The sequence below is a fragment of the Pempheris klunzingeri genome, chromosome 6, assembly GCF_042242105.1.
Source record: "Pempheris klunzingeri isolate RE-2024b chromosome 6, fPemKlu1.hap1, whole genome shotgun sequence".
NCBI lineage: Eukaryota > Metazoa > Chordata > Actinopteri > Acropomatiformes > Pempheridae > Pempheris > Pempheris klunzingeri.
Window position 1 is genome coordinate 17,648,988 of NC_092017.1, and position 22,699 is coordinate 17,671,686.

Genomic DNA, 22,699 nt, shown 5'->3' on the forward strand with positions numbered 1-22,699 from the left:
CCTGAATTATCTGGGGATCCAACATGCATTTGTATAGAATATGTTGGTTCTGCTGTTCTGGATTAAAAAAAATAAAAGTACTGGTAATATTTCTTCATGCCGAAAGTCAACATTTCTGCTGTTTCACACAGGAACTGACTTAGAAGAAAAGAAAACGACTGAAGAAAAAGATGATTTTGACAAATCTAATTAAGGAGGCGAAGTGGGAGTTTTGTTCGGTGCAAAAGCAGCAACTTTAATACTGAAAATAAGTTACACAAATTAGAAAAAATGGCACAAGACTATATTTTTAAGCAACTTTTTATGAGCCAACTCTGCGAAGCGCGAGACAGAGACACATAACAGAGCTCGTGGTTACATCTGTCGGCTTGCACCTCTCAGGAAATGGCATCCAATCACCTTTCAACTTTACACTAACAGAGCGCTCAGTTGGCTTCGCTTGGACATTTCACAGGTGCTGTTTCCTCATAACACACCTTAAACATTTCTTTACATGCGCTAGCAGAGCAGGCAACACGTTACAACTGCATTAACACAAGTTATTCCTTTGCTGACACAGAGTTAAGAGTGGAAGCAGCCTGACAATATACTGCAAACCCCTAATATTAACTTCAATAGCCTTCTAATAACTGTATTTGAAGAGTGATGTTTGGCCCTCCGCTTCTACAGCAGAGAACACTTCAAATATTTAAAAGAATTAATAATGTAGACAACTTTTCCTATTTAGTAGCCTGATATTAATTCTGACAGTGCCAAGTTGAGCCTCTAGCAGAAATGTATTCTCTGTATTCTCTGGCTCTGTTATGTGGGTCTGATTTAATTAAATTTATCAGAAGGTTATTACTAAATTAAACAAATTGGACAAATTATCACACGGCGTTAAAGCAAGTAAGTGTCGATGTTGTTTGAAATATTCCTCACACATCAGGGTGTGCTCATAACCTGAGTGCTTAGTTACTGAAGGCTTTGGTTTTTATCAGCAGTCCTGTAATTCACCCGCAGATCACAGGATTTTATTTGAGCGACCAAACGGCTATTTCCGTTCATTTTAAAACACTATAATGACCCCCCCCCCCCCCCTCCCCAACCTCGCCACTAAAACTGAAAGCTTTTAAGTATTTTCTCTGTCAAAGCAAAAGTTTCCTTTTCTCCTAACAGATTCCTGCACTTTGTTTACTGCTGTTTTGAGAATAGACTGAAGACTGATACAATAAAAAGAACTGTAAAGGCAGAGGAATTGGGTGTGTGTGTGTGTGGGGGGGGGGGGGGGGGGGGGGGGGGGGGGGGGGAGGCTGTAAAAGCTCCGGTCGTGACAGATGCCCACTTCTTCAACATATCCAAGGAAGAGGAAAAAGTAAATAGCTGGTCTGTAATTCCACAGGGGGGGGGGAGAAAAAGAAAAAAAACACTGCCTGCTGCCTTTTGCCTGACCGATCAGTTAAAAGTTTCACTGTGTTATAAACATAAACGATTTTTTTTTTTAGAAAACTCTGCTGTCACATGTTCCGCTCCGCGTCCGAGAGTTTCTCAGCTTTATTTATTACTTTGAATTTATCTGAAAACTTTTGTTGCCACCGGACTCTTGAATCGAGTGGGGAGGAAAAAAAAAAAAAAAAAAAAAAAAGTTTGATGTTTCTCACGAGCACATCATTGAATTTAGAGTCTAAAGCTGCACATCTCATCCACCCGTGCTTTCTTTAAATAAACCAAGTCTATAGAACGTGAACTGCACTGGATGTGATGCTGCCAATTTCATACTCACAGAAAGTCTCAAAACGGACGAGGTGCTTTTCAAATTGAGGGGGTGGGGATTAATCCAGGGTCCGTCGCGGATTTTTTCGGAGCGTTTTTAGTATTTTCGAGTAGTTGTAAAGAAAAAAAATGTTTTTAAACTCAGCAGAAACTTCCTTTCTCTTTCTACGTCGACACGGAGCCACCCGCAGGGAGGCGCTGTGCGTCCATGCCTGTGCGCCGCGGAAGGAGAGGCAGGGTGACACGCTGCAGGAGAAAAAGATAAAACAGAAGAAAAAAGAAAGAAAGAAAGAAAAAACTTCACTGTTAAGCCATTCGTTTTAAGACTTGAAAAATCCTTGAGTAGATGCAAGGGAAGACAGACTTGAAAATGTCGCGCAGGTTATTCCAATAAATCCCCGAAGACTAGTTTTTTTTTTTTCTCACATACATGTTTTAAACAAAGCGTCCGCCTTAATTGTGAAAAAAAAAATTAAAATATTATAAATGAACCCCTTGTTTTAAGCGGACAGTGGTTTTATTTTGAGTATAAATATGAGACTAAATGATTGTCAAGGTAGACATTTTTTCAGTGCAGCTGCTTTAACCGTAACCCCTCCTCCTGTCGGTGCCCCCCTGCTCCCTCTCTCTCTCCCTCTCTCTCTCTCTCCCTCCCTCCCTCTCTCTCTCTCCGTTATTCCTCCACAGCCTTGTGCTTCATTCCAGTGTACAAGCCGAGCGAAGCAGACGATTCACGCAGCAGCCAACGCTGATAAATTCGCTCAGGGAATAAACATCTATAAACCGCGCGGCTGTGTCTTTACAGGAATACCACTTGGTCGTGGACGCATGTGAGCGCGCACATGTCTGGCTGGGACTTACACGCCATGGTTCTGACACCGGTGCGGTTATCTCTGCCTCTGCTCCTCTGACTACACAAAGTCTTTGGATCTCCTCCAGAAGGCTGTTACTTCTTCTTCTTCTTCTTCTTCTTTTTTCTTTTGTTGTCATTGACTATCAACGAAACATTGCTGGAAATACTCTCCGGATGGTGGCCGCGGACCGGACTACCTGTTTTATAGCTGAGCCGCTCAGAGCCTGGGAGGACTGGGAGACTTGAGCCAGTTGCCTTTTTCTACAGTTTGATCAAAGGCACGTTGGAGATCACTGGAAAGGGGAGAAGGGCTGCTACACTCACACGTTTTACACCAAGGGTGTTATTTCCTCCGAACACTCACCTTTACGCGTTTTAGTGAATGGGGGTGGCTCTGATCCTGGAGGCTTGACACAGTTGGCACCGGGACTGGGACTGGGACTGGGACGGGACTGGGTGCGTGGAGCGTCGGATCACCCAGGATTGTATTCCCTCCTCTCTCGCTCTCTCGCTCTCTCTCTGTGGGTCTATTTACATGTCCGACCTGACTGCTTTATGACAATGGATTACTTTCTGCTTTTATGCAGCCTCTTGCTGCCTGCCGTGTCCGCTGTTGAAGGTAAGAAATTTCATCTTCATTTGGTGTTTCGTTGCAGGATGCCTTAAGCGTATTTCACCCCCCCTCTCTCTCTCTCTTCATACCAAGTGAGCCAGCACCAAAGCCTCTCAGAGGCAGGGCGCCGCAGCGGGTGAGGCTGCTCTATACCCAAATTCTTCATTATCTGTCGTCCCCCGAATTAAAACTTACGTTTCATTTTCAAAGTGACCATCTGGCTTCATTTTAGGGGATCACTAATGGCATTAGTGGCTTTACGCAGCCAGGCGCTGTGGCCGTACAAATCTCAGTTACACCATTGTTATGCGCTCCAACGAAAGCCCATTCATTTCAATGGCAGACGTGTATTCTATTTTGTTAGATCAGCTATTGCCGGCTGCTGGTGTTTCTTCGTCACTTAAAAGAAATTAGCTCCACACTGTATCTCATCGGGGAGTCGCAGCTCCGAGCCCCCCTCCTCCTCCTCCTCCCTCCCCAGACACTTTCCCCCAGGTCGCCTGCGTGTATTTTAGGGCTGTGTGAGTGTGTGGCCTTTTGACATGTGCACTATCAGTTTGAGGACAAAATATACACCCCCCCCCCCCCCCTCTCCCAAAAAAAAAAAAAAATCCCATATAATAGTCTATTTTCATACTCGATTAATTTGCAAAAGCTGCAATGGGATTTTTCTTATTTGTCCAAAATTGCTTTGAAAAGCAAACCTGTCACTTAGTAAATAAATTCAAATGAACTGTCACCCATGTATCACTGTAGTACATCAGAATTGTTATGCAAGTGGCATCACGTGCTTATTTACAGTTCTAATATATAACACTTGCTTCCAGTAACAAAGCCGTCTGTTTTAAGCTGAGTGTTGATGTTCGCCGTGCGTAAAATCGATGGGAAGTCCTGGCTGTCGTTTTTCTCTCCCAGCGAGGACAGTGTCTCACTCCTCTGTTTATTCCTTTCTTACATTTCGGAATGACTCGCCCTGCTCCGTTTGAAGGCACGAGAATAAGGAACAGGCTACTGGAAACAAGGTTGAAAGGGGCCTAAAGCTCGGTCTGCGAATGCTGGAGCTCAGACGAGGCTCCCGGTTGACTTGAGATGCCAGTAGGAAAGTAGGACAGTGGGCCACTGGCTCAGTAAACGCTTCCCCCCTTTTCAGCTTGTTTCTGTTCACGCAGTGTCTGAAGAGTTCTCTTTCTTAAAACAAGTGAAATGCCAGAGAGTTAATTATTCTTACTCACTTTTACTCGACAGTTTTCTACCTGACGTCCCTTATTTGAAATAAAACATCAGTTATACGAAGTGGATACAAGGCTGCCTGTGTACAGTAGATGAGTGGGGAAACGCTGCACTGAAAAAAAGAAACTTGAATTAATTCCACTTCAATGTAATGCACTGCTCGTTAAACGCCTACAAAACTTATTTAAAATTAAGATCACGTTTCGCAAGTCTGGCGTTTGATTCGAGTCCGTGTCTCGGCTCACTTTCCAGTGTCTTGACCCTAATTTGAGAAAACATCCGTATAGGCCTGTTGCAGTCGGTGGCGAGAAAAGATCAGCCATTCGGACTGAGGTGCCTTTCACAGCACTGCCTCCTCTGCCAGGACCGTGCGTAAAGAATACACCATAGGGGTGGGAAAGAGAAAAAAAAAGGAGGTTTGTCGTTTTATTGGTGCCTCTAAATAACAGCGCGGCCGCACGGCAGGAGTCCCAACACAAGAAGTGAGGTATTCTCTCAGACATCCTCACATTAGAACCACCAATCAAACTTTGATGCACTTTGGATGTTGCTGAATAAAGTATTGGATTCATTAAACATCCCTCTGTGCCCACTCCCATTACTATTTTTTTTTTTTTTTTTTTTTTTTACAATACCAGCTCCTTCCTGAACAAAATTATTTTGAAATTGTAGTCCTTTATTTTGTTAGGGACCCTTTTCAGTGACCCCTGCAGGTCACCCCGGACCCCAGTTGGGAACCGCTGACTTAAAACACATGGCATGAATGGATGAGTGGATTCTTGTTGTGCAGAAGTTGGTGGTTCCAGATGTAGATACAGAGAGGGAGAGAGAGAGGGGGGGAGAGAGAGAGAGAGAGAGGGAGAGAGAGACGTGGGGGGGGCACCGGCAGAGAGAGCCAGCTTGGTGTTTTCTTGACAATAGTAGGGAGCTGGCTGCGCGCACGGCCTGAAGTTGATGTATTTCGTTAGAACAATCTATTCCGTACATAAGTGATGCCATAAATTGTACCCGGCTGACCTGGCTGGGGGTTTACCAAAGCTTTTAATACAGCCCGATGATTTATGGCCGCTGCTGGGGCTTCTTTCTGGGATATCTGGGTTTATAGTGATTCAGGGAGGGGGCTGGGGAGGGGGGGACAAGCGGCCTGGCGGGGAAGTTTGCCGACCCCACCGTGCGTCTCAGCGGGTCCCGGGGTCACGCTGCCCGGGGAAACGCTCTTAATGAATTCACGTTTTCTTGTCTTTTTTTTTTTTCTTTTCTTCATCCTCCTTTTCTCCTTTCTTGTTCACATCCCCTCCTTAAATCGACACGTAACTGCCAAACCCCAACTTCTGCAGTCTCGTAAATGTAGTTTGCTTTTAATTATTTAATTATGAGCCTATCACACGCAGAGTTTTCAGTCCGTGTCTGAGTCCCGAGTGGCTGCAAATACCAACGCGAAAGAATAATCTGGATCTGTTCACGTACTTTACCTCATTCTGGTCTGATTGGGTGTTTTACGTGGCTCAAATGAGGCTCTTAAAAAGAATGAGCATTTGTTTTGCGCAGGGTTCCTGCCGTAATCGTTTCATGGCTGTCTAAAACAATGAAACATCAACGTCACATCTTTTCTTCTTTTTTTTTTCTCATTTGATGGAATCGTACTTTTTCAGTGTTTTCATGATATTTCTGTTTAAAATGAGAAGCTGGGTCGTCGATGTCAGATTTCTCGGTGGCCTCAGCGGGTGTGAGAGAGGCCATGGCTGGTGAACTCTGAGCTGCCATCAGTGTGCCGGGGGAGACAAATTGCGCCGATGACAGTCCTGTGTAGCGCGCAGGCGGTGTGGTTACCCCTCGGTGTAAATTACTTGTGATGGAGGGAGGAAGCACAGAGAAGAAAAAAAAAAAAAAAAAGGGCACCATAAGGATACTCAGGCCAGGCCAACCAGCAGTGGCACCCACTCCGATGCCGTCCATCTGAGTTTAATTGTCTTATTGCATCTGTACTGAATGGCAGTCTGGTTGAAAGAAGATAGTAGTTCCTTATCTAGGTTCCCTCCAGCATGTGAGCATTAGAGGGAGTTTCAGGTCAACTAACCTCCCTGTTTAGGTGCCACAACTGAATAGACTTGTGCTCACTGGAAAAAAAAGTTTCGTATTTATTATGACAAAAACTTCAATTCCATTAGGCTCGACTCACCCGAACCCCTTACAGCCACTTCCAGTTGAACAACTCTCACCTGGAATAATTTAGTTTCTAAACGAGGACAAATGGGCCTTTATGGTCACGGCTCAGGCTTCCCCACTTACTCAGTGTGTGTGTGTGTGTTTTTTTTTTTTTTTTACTATTTATGGCGGTGCATTTCGTAGAGTGATTACGCACAACCAGGGCCTTTGAAGCGCACATGTTTATGTTTTTACGTGGGTGAGATCACACCTCCACGGGAGCTTTCCTGTGCCTGTTTGCAGTTGGCGCATTTCTCACCTAACTCTCTCTCTCTCTCTTTCTCTCTCTCTCTCTCCCATGATTTATTCTCCCCTGGTCTTTCTTTAGCAGAGGAGGTTCCTTCGTCATCATCATGATTTCATTATTAATATTATCAGGCATTGGCACTGAGGCAGTGGCAAAATCATAAAAGGGAAGGGATCGTAACTTACTATTTCCAGCTGGCGAGGCAAAAAAAACAAACAAACAAAAAAAAACTGTAACAAAAAGATTCAATGTTAAGTTAAGAACAGAAATTCAAAATATATCTAAAAATAACACAAAAATAATCTATCTTCTGCTGCTTTATATGATAAGGTATGGGGCGCTGAGGATTATCAGGCAGAAGTGGAGAAAAAATGTTTCCAACAAATATAAAACGCGCATAAAGTGAAAATCAGATAAAGCGTTTTTAAGGGAAGGCTTGTAAATGCTCATTTGATGGGTTTTTTTCCACCCCTGACTGTGTGGGCCTGACTAATATCTGTTCCCTTCGATATTAATAAAAAGTTTCAAACCAAATTTGGGACTTTTTTTTTTTTTTTACAAGTTTGGGCGGCTGTATGTTGCTTACAGTCAATTAACATCATTAACAAGGGGAGTAACGGGTCCACTTGGTCCGGCACTCTTGCCTTTCCACGCCGAGCTTTGCGTAAGAGCGCAGCAGCAGCAGCAGCAGCAGCCTGTGTGGCCTGAGCAGGACTCACAGTGAAGCTGCCCTGTTAAACTTTCCTCCAGGAGCTCCTCTACATAACATTCAAAAGCAAATCACTGAACAAATGTATTTAGGGTCACAATTGGAGGGACAAAGGGAACTATTAGTGACTCCATGGTGGCTATCAAGCAGACCATTCAGGGGCCGAGTGGAAACGCACTAAAGAAGCGTGAAAGTGAATTTGCAAAATAAAAGCAAAGTCATTCTGGCAATTCCACTAATAAATCATTCCCCAGGGAAATGTGGGGGTCAGCAAAGTAGTAAATCATTTGGATCCTGATTCTATCTATCTATCTATCTATCTATCTATCTATCTATCTATCTATCTATCTATCTATCTATCTATCTATCTATCTATCTATCTAGTTTAGGCATGATGCATTTGTTAAATATTTATTAATTTTTTTTTATTTTATAAAAGTTGCCATATCAAGCAGAAAAAAGACGATTTTTTTCACGACAGAAAATAAGATAATGCTGGTAGAGGAGTGAAGACATACTCTTTAAGGCGCACACACACACACACACACACACACACACACACACACATATACACACAACTCGAAGAGTGTTCAAAGCGCCAATTGATGCGGTCCTATTGATCGAGTGAATCAGCGCCGCTCAGCCTTTTAAAACCGCAGAATCAGGTTTGAAGCGGGAGACTGCCTAGCTGTCTTCTTCCTAGAAGCAATTACCAATTCATAAGGATATTTATCGATGCGTCCTGAATCAATTAGACGGGTGAAGGATGACTGCGCCTCTTGTGCAACAGCCTCGAATGCACATTAGGCACAATGGGTTTTCTGCCTGTCCAAATAACTACACAATTATTATTATTATTATTATCACTATTATTATATCACAAGTAGAAATAATAATAATAATACAATCAAGCCAGACTAATTTATTTTACTAAGGAAAATAATAACAATAATAATAATAATAAAAAAAATAATAATAAATGATAAGAATAACAACAACAACAACAATAATAATAATAATAATAATAATAATGATAATAATATTTTCCTTCATAAAATAAATTAGTCTGGCTTGATTGTATTTTTATTAGTAGTATTATTATCATATGGTTGTTGTTATCGGCCAACTGAATTTGCATATTAGAATAAAGCATGTATACATATTACATCTAATGTTATAAACATGACAGGAAAAAATGACAAACTGCACTTCCCATTGGTAGTGAATTTGAATGGATCTCCTTATTCACTTGTTTAAAGGATATTTAGACATGAGAGGAACCCACAGTATCAGTCCACCACCCTCAGCAGGATCCCGGTGACCTCGACAGGCAACCCAGCCAGTCGGTAGGTCATATGCTAGGCAGCAGCCATGTTGAACAGATTTGCAGTGACTTAGGTTCAGATTGGCGTAAGGCGCTCAAAAAGGAGGGGGTGAGGTGGATTACGACATGTTGGGAGTTGGGGTGGGATGGTGTGTGTGTGTGTGTGGGGGGTGGTGTGGTGTGAGGTGTTGTGGTCGGGATAAGGGGCAGGTTTGGATCAGAGACCCAGTGAGCAGCAGAGTTGACAGACTTTACAGATGCAACGGGCCTGCGGGAGCGATCATGTGCACCGACCAATGGTTCATGGCTCATATGGCGGCACGGAAAGATTCACCGAGCTGGAATTTCACATGTAGGCAAGCAACAGCCGTGTCAGGCCTGCTGGGGCCTTCACACACCAGGAAGTTGACGAGGCCGGATGACCGGTGAAAATAAGGCAGCAGGGATGAAAATAGGGATGTTGTCAAGTCAGCTTAGAGTCTGTAGCACCATACAGTGGAGTCTTAAGTGAGGATGAGACAAAATATGACATTGGTTATGCTGTCAAGTCAAGTCCGGTTTATTGTGTTTGTTAGGGGCTCTACAACATAAAGACAGTTTCTAGCTTAACGTTTGGAGCTTCCCCTAACAGATGGGAGAATCTAAATTCAGCAGCAAAATGATGCAGTTAGAGTAATATGAGTGTTCGTATATTATTATTATTACAGTAATACAATACGTTTAGTAGGTTGTTAGTGTTAGTTTATAGTGACCTCCACATGCAGCTAAATCATACCCTCTTATTCAGCGGACATAAATGTTAATGGCTATGTCTATATGTGCATACCAGCAACAGCATGAAGCCACTAGAGCTAATGCTCAAAATAGTTTAATTCAGCCATTTATGTAACACTATTAAGTGACACCAATCTAGTTTATGTGGCATTACTGTCAAGTCAGATTACAACCAATACTGTCTTTAACACTTGCTTTTACAAACATAATGATCCTAATATAGTTGTGTGTAGTGCTAAAAAAGGGCCTTTCCTATGCTGTTGTAACTGCTTTAAACGCGTTAAATATTTTCATTCATGAAATAAGCCGCAGCGAGTAGTATTTCAGCTCTTTGAGAGTAAGATATTCCAAGGGTATTTTTCTGGACCATTTCCAAAGCTGTATGTGCGCATCCAGCTTGTGTTTTGGCTGTTTTGTATATGGCATTCGTGTGTGCAGTCCATCCTGGCATCCGACAGAGGGGCCTTGTGGGATGGCAGGTCTTTGACACCCACTGTCGAGAGCAAGCAGAGGAGGGCGAATGTGTCTGGGCCTGCCCACTGCACAGACACACTGCTGGTGTCTGTAGTCAGCCGAGCAGAACAAGGAGACACACACACACACACACACTCACACTCTCATACACACTCATACACAGACATAGGCAGTGAAAGAAAGTGAGGGAGAGATTTTGCACTCACGGGGAGAGCAAGATGGGTGGAGCACTGGGGTGTAGGAGTGCGTGTTTGTGTGTTTGGGAGGTTGCATGGGTTTGGGGAGTGTTTGTGTGTGTGTGTGTGTGTGTGTGTGTGTGTGTGTGTGTGTGTGTGTGTCGCTAGGGGAAGAGTTTGTCAAGATATGCCTGCTCCTCTAAGGTGAATTGAATTAATATAAAAAGTCATGTGAGAGCAGCATACAGAGACACAATCAGCAACCTCTGCATTAGTTCTGGTCATTAATAAGAGCTCAAATCGTTTGGATAAAGGTTAATCTCAATGTTTCTTTTCCCTGTATGAGGATAAATATTAATTGACAGTCCAGATTTGTATGTTAGTCTAAATGTATTCAGAATCTGGTCATTTTTGTCATGGGAAAGACCAGCGTATGAAAGTGTATGGGAATGTGTGTGTTTTTGTGTGGATGTATGATGGGTGTTTCACATTGTCCAGCTCACTCAGACAGGGATGTTCCCCTCTTTGGTTCTTACTGAACTATATTAATGGCTTTCAAAATACTCATGAAATGTCTGACATAATATTAATGGCCATCAGAGTTGGCGTTTTATAGGCCCTGTCAGCACCGGATGTCCGTGAAGTGCAGCTGAAATTACCATGTGTCAAAATGTCCACTCTAGATATAAGTTAGGACCCGCTTTGCTTTCCGCCCACTCTCAACCCACGTCCTGTGACCCCTTTTCAGAGGTCAGGGGAGGGGTCTGTTTGGATGGATTTGGAGGGGGCTCACTCCCCAAGGCTAGTCTTGTTCCTACTCAACAATAGCTGTCCTAACACAATCAAGCTCCAGGGGTTATCCTTTTCCAGTAGTGAATAAAAATACACCGAGAGAGGATGTGTGCATTTAGAGGGGCAGACTGCAACTTTCCATGGCTCATTGACACACATAAACACTCACACAAACAGATCAGGTCAAAAGCACAGCTGGAGACCAGGTCAGAGATGTGCGCTTGACTTCTTTTTGTCATCGTGAGCAGCCTGCACATCAGGGCAGTAATGAGAGATGACTAAGAGCCTGTATGGATATGCAGCGGCCATTATGCTTCTTGTCACTTGGTGAGCACAGAAGAGGCAGGGATTTTCACACAGGGTGGAGTTTTGGGGAGTAGACTTCTCTTAGCAGCAGTTTTCATCTACCTCAGGGCCTCCTCCCACCATTTCTTTACGAGCTGCAGACTCTTGTAACAAATTTTGCCGATGGAGCAGAAAGAGATCTTTGATATTTGTCTTTAAAAAGTAGCCAGTTACATCTGTCTGGAGAGTGGACGCTGCTGTAAAACAGAGTGCCTTGAGGGGGGAAAAGGCCACATCACCTGGGCTCAGCCTTCGCCGGTCTTATTAACTAAAAGAAGAAAAGACAGATGGGGGAAATTTCTTTGCTGAGTTAAACCATAACCGGGTGGTTGATGGTGGGACTTTTCAAGGCCTAGCTCCGGGCCTTGTTACCTCCAAGAGCAGGAAAACAGGTTTCACTCATTTTTAAACAGCATAGCGAGCCTGTGTGTGATGATAGGAACAGCTTCAAGGGAAAGGCTGAAGTCGTGACAGATGCGATGGGCTCAAATGTCCATTCTAATTAACCATAATGCACGTGTGAGAACAAGAGTGTTTGAGCATTGTATAGTTTATTTGGCAAGGGGTCTGTGCAAGTGTTCATGTCCACATTGAGTGCAGTATTGCAGCAGGCTGCTGTTACACCTTATTCTGCCCCACTTCTCATCCTTGGTGTCAAAAACACTAGCCACCTGCACTTCATCTACACTTCAGAAGCCCCACAGGCAAGAGGAGGGCTCCCCACTTCTATTGAATATTTCTCCCTTTCCCTTTTTGTGTCCTCTTGAGAACAACAGTGCACCAATAATGTAAATCACTCTTCGCCATCTCCTCTCTTCTTGCAGCAAACCTTCCTTCTCAACCCCAATTCCTGCTCTCTTATCAACATTGCGCCACATTCACTCCGAACGTCTTAAGCACACTTACTTTTGCACAGCTCACACACGCTGAATCCAACTCATTTCAGTGGCAGCATCACCACTCACACGTGACCTTTTGTCAAGATATTTACATAATCCCCATGGTTCCACACTGCAGCCTCCTGGAGGTACTGCCAGCTGTGGGGAGCATTTATTTAACCTCAGCTCAAGTTGAAATGGAGTTTCAGTGACACAGTGACTTTAATGTAGTAATGTTATAAAGTGAAGAGCAATATTTAGAGGGCAATGAAAGGAAGGTGAGAAAGTCGAACTGGCTGTTGGCTGTAAGGCAATTGTTTCATGACAGCAATGTAGCCAATGTGAAAGGGTTGCTTTTGGTCTTTTGTCACTCAGATGGCCCTCACACCTGTCCATTTGGTGAGCCGTGGATGGCAGAGAGCTATAAAGTGGTGTGTGTGTGTGTGTGTGTGTGACACAGAAAAACTTGTGATGTGTGTTTTCAGCAGCAGACAAAGGAATGGAAGTGAGGCCACCCTGTGGGTTTGCCACCAGCCCCAGTCAGTTCACAGAGCTGTTATTTCACTGTTCCATTTGATAGTAAGATGCAATCAACTGCAACGGGTTGAGTATAGTGAATTTCATTTCAGAAAGGACATTCTTCTTTATGTCCCGATAAAATCTGTTCGCTCGTACTACAGTACATTCACCTCACGGCAAGCTCCACCGTAAAGCAAATCATTAATTCACATATATAATGCAATTTAAAATGTATATTCAGTATTTGTATGCCTGTGTGACATTGTGGTTGTTAGCTGTGATTTTAACAAGGATTTGACAATGAGTGCTGTGAAAGACTAATTGCAATGAGCCAGATGAAAGCATTGGACAATATAGGCTGACCCCCTCCCTCTGTGCCAAGTCAGGCCATAAACAGCTTCCCTTTCCCCTCTCACACCCAATGGAAATCCCTTCTGACCTCTCTACTCACGCACACACATACACACACACGCACTTAACACACATGAATGGTGACAGTTGCTTAATCACACAGCCATACACATGCATGCACACATTACCTCCGCCTAATACACATGCACTCAAACCCCCACGAAATCTTCATCCACGTACCCACCCGCGTCTTAGCGTCAGAGCCCACATCCACATCCACTCACTGCTCGGCTAATGAATCAATCAGCTGGTTCCATTCATTTCATTGCTGTCAGACCCCATCGCTCAGCCCCTTTCTCCCCGTCCCAACAGAGCAGCAGGGGAGTTCAAAAGATTGAGAGGAGAAGAAGGGGCTTGAAACATCCAAGCAGTTCAAAGACTCCTCATTTTTTATCCACTTTGGTTCCCCAGAAATATGGTGTTTTGATGGTGTGTGGAAGTGTGCATGTGTGTGCGTGTGGAATAAAAAAGAGAGAAAGGATTAAAAAAAAGATCAAGAAGGCGAGATGTCTTCTCCTAGAGTTTATACATGGTGTCTGACCTTCCTTTTACCTTTGTGAGACTAGAGTGTGAGCACTGCGGATTCCAACATCACGGGAAGGCCGGACATAGCAGGTTGCGGATTTCAGCCAGGTGCAAGCTCATTCACTTCCAGGGATGCCCCTTCTTGGCCATGAGGCGTAAACTGCCCCGCCCTGCTCTGGCGCTTGAGCCTGTAGCTTGGCTATGTGAGCGATGTGTTTGGTGGGTCCAACTCTCGCTATGCTTGACTCCCCCACCTACTGAGTCAAAGTCAGAAAGGTTATCAGTTATTAAAGCCCCTCAAAGTTGGAGCTGTGTGTGTGTGTGTGAGGCCATGCAGAGTGAGAGAGAGAGGGAGGCAAGAAGAGAGGGTTTTCATTTTCAAAAGCCACTTAGTTCTATTTATTGGCCAGCCACTTCATTTCCAAAGGTGATGAGAGAAGCAACTATGCAAGCCAGAGGTTACAGGGAGCCAAGGTCAATTATTTTGAGGTTGGGGGCAGGGGACGTAGATGAGCGCAGGTTGGATGCGGAGTAGAAGAGGTGTGTGAAGCTCAGGGACAAAAAGCAGCAGTAGTTTCTCAGACTGTGAGATCCGTCTGAGCAGAGAAACTGTAATCTCCTGACTTGGATACTTTCCACCAACCTATCCAAGTTTGCTTTTTCACACCATGCAGCTTCCTCCCAGATACGGGATTGTGGCTGGGAAGGGAGAGCAACTGGCCTCAACCAGTTCTTTTCACTATCTTTTGTCCTCAGTCTTCTGTATCTCACTCACACATACATTTTCGTTGGTCCCAGAAGATATGCCTAGGACTTGATACTGTCTGGAAGGAATCTGCCAGCGGTTTTTTAATAAATCTGACAAGCAAGCCAGTGCCGATCAATGGAAATACTGTGTGACAATTTCAAGATGCAATCTCCTATAGCGTCAGAATGGATGAGTCAATAGCAGATAGAACAAAATAATTAGAGTTGAGCAAAAGGCAGAGGGACTGAGCGAGTGAGCAAAGACAAATGTCATATGAGCAATTATTTCAAGCTTACCAATAGCCGAGCATTGTGGGTTTTTTTCCTGCTCATGGCTAAATGTCTGAAAACTCCAAAGTCTTGTTATATCAGGCTATCAACAGGCACGCATGGTGTCACTTTTCAATATTTGGTTTTCTGGAGTGTCAAAGTTTACCTTTGGTTTAGATGGTCATTGATTTATATGGACCAATATATTTTATTGCCATTTGACTAGAGGAAGTCTGAGATTGTATAACTGCCGTGGAGGTTTAGCACATGTTTGTCAGGTACCACCAATTACATGCTCCCCATATATATTGTGCCAGCTAGACAGTATGGTGCTACGGCCTGCCAAAGAGGAAGAACCCAAAGGTTCAAGGCTATATACCAAAAAACGTGGGCATTAAGCAAAATCCCCTGCAGACAAAGCCCCCTTTTATACGCTGTTTACCTTCTCTTTCTCCACCTCCCTGTCACTCTCTCTGGCCTTGTCCCTTTCCCAGCCCTGCTCTCAGCCTATGATCTCTCCGCCCCCTCTCTTTAACTGTCATTCTCATCCTTTCTTCTTTCATCCCATCCTTTTTGTCCATCGTTCTGCCCTCTGCCCCTCTTCAGTTCCTTTTTCTGTGACCACAGCTTATCACAGTTACAGTAGATCCTAATTGCAGTATTATTTTCCTTTCCCTGTTATCTCGTGCCCTTGTGATATAACAATCCCAACAGTGACAGAAAGCAGCTGGGAGACAGATGCCATTTACTATGCAGACCCTTTGTTGTTGGCTACTACTTGATAAGGTCTCGACTGTCAAGATGACTTCCCCTATTGTGTGTAAAGAGAGGAAAGTCTGCACTTAAAAGGCATGGCAAATGCATGTCATCTCCCCTCATTTTACTGACCAAAATTGTTTCCTTACATGACAAGTCTGACATGCACTTTTCTCTCAACATGTCATTGTCGCCCTTGGCTTTTCCCACAAAACATATTGCTTGCCTGTCAGCTTGGACAATAGAAAAGATTAGTGCAGAAGAAACAGCTAGAAAAAAGAAAGACAAGAGTGCCTCAGTGGGCTGTAACGCAATATGTTTCTTTAGGTGGCTGAGGGTGTCTAAGTGGGAGTCGTGTGAGGTGTCTGGGTTTTAAACACTCAAGCCAAACAGCTTAGAGTGTGAAAACAATCGACAGAGACATGACAGTGTGAGCGAGAACACACAGAGGGGTCAGATAACCCCTGGCCAGATGGGGATGGTCAAGTGAGCAGCAGAGAAAGGTTGTGGGGGTTACAATGTTTATGCCACTAGTGTCAGGAAAGGGATACAAAAGCATTATCCCCTGTGCCACTTTTGGCCTCCACAAATCCCCAGGAGTGTACGTATAAAAAGGGTGGTGATTAGAGATTCAATTTGGCTTCCCATTAATCAATGCCACCAAGATCGACAGGATTGCTGCCGATAGCCCATCCTTGAAACCAGATTGGGTTTTTGCCTCTTGGGATTCACGCCCTTTTTTCACGCTTTGTTAATTAAGCGACCAAGCTGCCCCCGCACTTACTTATTTATGAATCTTGGCTTCGACCGCTACTGGAGACCACTTGGTCTCCCCTAATTAGTCCCTCACTAATGGCCCTGCTTCCAGACAATCTATACAATCTCAATCCAGACTGACCCCCATACTGTCAATGCACACACACGGAACCATAACACCCATATGACCTTGACGTTACACAACCCACATTGTCTGGTGTTGTGTTTCTGTGGTACTGGATAAAGTGCTCCACATGGGATAATGAGGCAACACTTAAAAAAAATCGATTTCTATCTCCGTCTGTCTTAGTAATTCCTCACCTGTTCATTAACCCAAGAACAGAACAGCCTGGATGTGTTGAGCCTCAACAGTCATTAGATATGGAAGAGAACCTGAAGGAAAAGAACGGAAGGCTTCACATTGGTAAAATATTAACACTTTCCCAGAGCAGCAAGGGCTTTGCAGATTTAACTCTGCCATGATTTATTGATATATGGATCCTCGTTTTAACAGGGGCTTGATGCAAGCATGGAAAACAACAGATGTGGTTTGTTGGCTTCATAACACCTTTTTTAAATGAGGTATGCCAATAGACAACATCATTATAACCTCAATCGTATGATTACTGTAACTACCAATCAGTCCTACAAACACCCTTCCCATAAGTCTTTTTCCCCTCATCTCAATGAAGTCACTGTTCAGGGTCAGTAAGCCTATCCGCTGTGGCCTTGTGTGGTGTGGTTCGAATCCCATAAACACTGGTCCAGAGTCAGATTTGGCGGCCCAAGGGATTCATTTGTATTCTACCCACTTTGGCTGGTTCAGGGTCAGGGCTGATGACTAATCAGGTCAGTGCTGATCCACACCCTGCGGTTGGAGCATTACCAACCCCACCTAGCTCACTTGGACCACCAAGAGGTCTGGCTTGTGTATTTGTGTGTGTGTGTGTTGAAGATAGATGGAACACATATGAGCTGGGTGGAAACATACTGACATTTTTGGTGCAACTCATTTCCCATGTCTCCAATATTGGGAGCAAAACAAACTTCCCCCTTGTTGTTGTTTATTCCCTTCAGATTGTATCGCCACAGGCCACAACAGAACTGAACCCAGCTGAACACTTGTGCTAATGGGTGAGCTTAGGCATAAACATTGGGATTGTTATTTTTTAACTAGCTAAGTTCGCCAGAGGCTGTGTTATAAGGATCACAATAAGGAAGGTGAGTAAGTGGGGGAAACTTCTAGGTGAGTTATGAAACAGTAAACCATTGGCTTGGACAGTCCCAATACAAAACAAGTTTCCTCTTAATCGTGTTTACTTGAATGTACACATAGATGTCCCTTTGCATATGTATGTTTGAAAAAGTAAAAAGTAAAAAAAAGAATCTGTTGCTCTCCTGATTGTTGCTCCAAGTCCGAATACTGTTGCCTCTCCTTTTCACTCTAGCAAAATAATGTTATTTCAAAACTGAGTGGGAAGTCAAAACAGCAGCAAGGTTAATGTATAAACTCACTAGTGACTGTCCCTCTAACCCGACCCCATTAACTGATGTTCTTTGCAAATGTATTAACACAATCCCTGTCCAAAGTCCTTTAATACATTTTCCTTTTTCTCCTGACCCATCATGCATTTGATTTTGTAGGATGTTTGACACACCAGAAAACCCATGTATGCAAACATGCACACACACACACACACGCATGCACACACAGTAGCTGGTGGTTGCCACATCTGTGGTCCTGTTGAAATTCCCAAATGACCATCTGTATCCCTGCACATGCACACACACACACACACACACACACACACACACACACAGATACACATCCATTCAAAATTGAAATCCATGTTTTAGTTACAGGAAAATGTGCCTGTGTGTGTATGTATGTGTGCAGACATGCACTCTGTGTCAGCACATAAATCAATGAGTGCCTGGCTGCCTTGTGGCTAGAGCTATGGTGTGTGTGTGTGTGTGTGTAGGTAGTAGTGGCATAGGGGTAATTGGTGACACCCCGCTCCCTCGAAACTGCCAGCTTTAGTTACACATCAATGAAGGGTGAATAATACATTAGCTAGGGCACCCATACTCCTCCTACATATCCCAAGAGATCCCATGGAGAGTTAGGCTGGTGACAAAATCAAAAATATCTACACTGTGTATCTACCAGTGAGAAAAAAAAAAACAAATTAGAAGAAAAAAGATATTTAACTCAGAGCTTCCCACTCCCTCCCTAATCTCATTTGTCATCCACATCATTCCGCCAAACCATCAAACTTAACCTACCTCACTTCTTGTTTTGATAGCGTCCCCCTCCCCCTCCCCCTCTCTTGTCCTGATGTACAACCAGCTTCTTTCTCTTAGATTTATGCTGCTGTTTAGGTGCCTTAAGGACAACAGGACACCTTCAGATGAAAGAGGAGTCCAGGCATAAACTCTAGGCCAGGTTCAGGTTTAGCAGACTTTCAGGAGCGTGTAAGGGTCCTTGAGCATTGATCGGTGATGCAAGTGGTTCTGTAACCATGGTGCAATTATTTAGCAATCCATCTTACTAGAATGATGACAGGATGAGTTTCTGTTTGTGTATGTGTGTTAGAGAAAGACAGAAAGCTCTGTCTGTCTGTGTCTACGCCGACCTGTGCTCTCTCTGTGTGTGTGTGTGTGTGTGTGTGTGTGAATCCTCTGCCAGTCTGTTTGTTTCTGTGCACGTGTACGTATTATTAACCGCTGTATGGTTAATTCAGTCGTTTTCTGGTGTTGCTGTCTGCAGCCCTCTGTGTGTCATGCCAATGCACTGAGGTCTTTATGTAATTGGAGTGGGCCTGTGAAAGCCCCTTGCCATATGTACCCCAGCAGCCATGGATGTCTATCTGTCCATCCGTATCTTTTAATTGCCCAGAGCCAAGATTCTGTGCCGTGGCTAGTTATCGAGTGGTTTCTCTATAGGTTAAATACATTAATATGTAATAAGGTTTGGGACCTCACCAATCCCTGACCATTAGATATTGCTGAGCTGGAGTGAGAACACGTAGCATTTGGATGCTAGGAGACTCAAACCTGGATGTAACTTTCCCTCTCCTCTTATTGTCTTCCTCATTTCATTCACACCCTCTTCTTTTATGTGAAGGTGGCATATAAAGAATAAAATGCACTACTACCAAATTTCCAATAAAGAGTAGGTGCCGCTACGGTCCCCTTCCACCCACTGCATTTGCTTTTAAGAGTAAACATAAAAATACAAACCAAAAACAACCTTCATTGTTCATTGTTAAACTCGAATAAAGTTTTGTAATGTTTGCAATATATATGTTCTGGTTTTGTGTCATAAAGTTAATCCCCCTGTGTACTGTAAAGATATATAGCCAGGCTCCTGGAATCTGTGTGAAGTGTATTAGGAGGTTAAAGATTGCCAATCTTGACAGCAGTGATTTTGTTTATTACATTGGTATAATTACCTTATACCAATGCCTGAAAATAAAGAAATAAAGATGGCAATAATGTATTGAGGCAATACAACAAATAGTGCCTTTAAAAGCCAGAGACTTCTTTTTCCTCTGCTCAGCTCTTACGTATTTCCTTTAAATTGCATCATACCTTTCAGAGTCACACAAAGGTTTTCTTGCATTTGTCGTCAGATGAGTCAGCTGATGTTTGCATTTTCTCATACAGTATAATCTTGCACTGTTGGCAATCTAGAAACTGGAACATGTTCAACAGTACCGCTACACTTACAAGAAAAGAAGCCACTTTGCAGGAATATAAGGTAAATGGATAAAATCTAAATGTAATGTACATGCAAGGTCGAGCAGATAATAGCGTTGACATGGCCATGTTTTAAGCTTTTCCTGGATGCTCCTTACACTCCCTATCTTTCTATGCCCGTCTCCTGACTTGTTCATTACTGGTGCTTTTAGCTGCTAAAGAGGCGAAGTCCATTTGCACAGAGGAGGTCTAACAAGTCAAGTTATTACAGCAGCCAAGTGTGAGATTAATTAACTCAGTGGCGATTAAGAATGCAGGTCCGACGAGAATCTCGCTGGTAGTGAGGGGAGGGGAGAGAGAGAGAGAGAGACATGCAGATAGTGAACGAGAGAGCCTCCACTCCAAAACAGATCAACATGATTAATCTCACCTAGCCATTTGTTGGTATGTGGCACTGAAAAACAAAATAGCCATAAATAATAATGATCTCTCCTCTGCACCTCTTACTCCAAGTTAATGATGCCAAATAACAAATAAACACATTTATCGGCCACCACTTGCTTCAGAAATGAAATAAAAGCCCCAAAATAAATATATAAACCTTTTTTCAACCAATCAATGCGCAGCTGTTTGTCATCATAGACCCTTAACCGTTGTTCATAGTGCAAAGAATGGAAAAAAAAAAAGGCAGACAGAAATGAGACTGTATCCAGCTATCTCATGCAAGAGAGCAATGCTGCTTCCAAGGTTTTTTGCAGGGTGGAAACTTGAACTACGTCACTCCAAAGCTGGTTAGTTAGTTACAGGCAGTAAACACACACCTAGGGAGGAGAAAGCGATAGAAACGATAGAAAGCGAGAATAATAGAAGCGGTAGTGATATGAAAGAAGTAGAGACTCCATCATAAAGGTAGGGACAAAAGAGAAACGGACGAGAACGGAAGGAAGGATTTGTGAGGGGAAGAGAAAGGATAAAACCAGCTGACCTGCCCAGTTTACCTTGCCCACTGTTTTATATAAACAGCTGTGTGAGGGCCATTGTTCCTGTTTGCATTTGCAGTGCCACATTCTACATAACGATTTTAATTGTTTTACATAAAGCGCCACTCCCCAACTTCTTTGTATGTCCAGAAACAGAGAAAGAGATATCCGAGCTTTTATGGATCTTTGTGTGTGTGGATTTGTGCAGCTGTAACAGAAAGGGTGTGTGCATATGTGAGTGTCTCAGTCACACAGGCCCGCAGAGCCCTGACCTGGCAGGTTGCATTCCTGACTTCAACTGCCCTAACCTCCTCTTTGTTCTCTGTGTCTTTGACCTGAATGGCTAATGACTGGACAAGCAGGTAAACTGTAACAAGCTCTCTGCCTATTTAACGAGCTGGTGTGAGAAGCACCAGGCTGCCCGCGGGGTTTACACATCACCTGGTTCTCCTTATCCTTCCTTATGAGAAGAGAGGACAGGGGAGGGGGGGGGGGGGGGGAGGAGGGTGATGATGATGTGTATGTGTGGTGGTGGTAGGGTAGAGTATAATTACTCATCTACTAAAATTCCCCATCTGCCACTTTTTTCTTCCTTTCCTTTTTTCCCACCCTTCTCTTTTTTTCCTCCTCATAGGTAAACGAGGGCATACCTGGGAAATTAACATGACTGGCGGTGATAATTGACTTGATAATTACTCTACAACATCTTCATAAATCATCAGTGCTTGCTCGATGAGCCAAAAGACGGCTTTTAACATGTCTAGCTGGAGTCCACGTTAATAGCGTTCTCAGCTCCTAGTTTGGCTCTGTTTTTTGTTTATCCTGTCTGTACAAGTTTCCGAGGAGAAGCAGAAAAGAAACAAGCAAACCTCAAAGACTTTTGGTCTCTACCACCGCAGTATTTTTTAAACTGTTTTAAAGTAATTGGAAGCCACTGGCATGCGGAAAATGCGGACCGCATTGGGGCTTTGCCCCTCGATGCAGACGCATAGGCAGCTGTTCCGGGTGTGACAGGAAGTAGCCATCTTTAATTAGATTCAACACGATCATTACATGCTGCACTGGAAGTGCATTGTAAGGTGATCTAATTTGTTGGCAGATGACTGTATCAGGAGAAACTGTATTAAGAGAAACAAAGGTAGAGAGAAAGGGGGGAGAGTGAGAGAGTGAGGGAGAGGAAGGGATGGGGGAGGAGGGGGCATGCAGGGGCTATTGAAACAGAATGGCAAAGCTGGGTGCTAAGCCCTTTTCTTGTGGTGCTCAGCCATTCAAAAAGCCACGGCTTTTATTCAATGCCCGGTTTCCAGCTCTTTCTAGGCTACACCCCCATTCAACAAACGGGATTTGTGTTGTGTGTGTGTGTGTGTGTGTGTGTGTGTGCGAGTCTTAATAACATGTCTCGTTTTCTATTTGTATGTGTTGATGTTATTATCGTTTAAATAATGTATTTGCATACAGTGTATGCATTAGCATTATGTAAGTGTACAGTATGAGTTTGTGTTCCCTTGTGATTGAGTTCTGTTTGTTGAGTCAGCCATTGCTGACACAAAAAATTGCTTGAAACCTGCTATTAGTGCAGTGAGGTAACACAGACATTCTGACTGCACAGGCAGCACAATAGCCCACCTCCTATTGAACAAAAGTGTGTGTGAATGTGTGTG

At 43.6% G+C, this 22,699-nt stretch overlaps 1 protein-coding gene across 8 annotated transcripts in view; it reads left to right on the forward strand.

The window, feature by feature from the left end:
• Positions 1–2,470: 2,470 nt before the first annotated feature.
• Positions 2,471–22,699, forward strand: part of LOC139203086 (ephrin type-B receptor 3-like) — a 61,030-nt gene continuing 40,801 nt past the window's right edge. For all 8 annotated transcript variants that reach the window (XM_070832740.1, XM_070832746.1, XM_070832743.1 and 5 more), the window contains exon 1: positions 2,471–3,224. In XM_070832740.1, the coding sequence (XP_070688841.1) occupies positions 3,161–3,224 (64 nt within the window). In that variant the 5' untranslated portion in view covers positions 2,471–3,160. The remainder of the gene's footprint in view (positions 3,225–22,699) is intronic.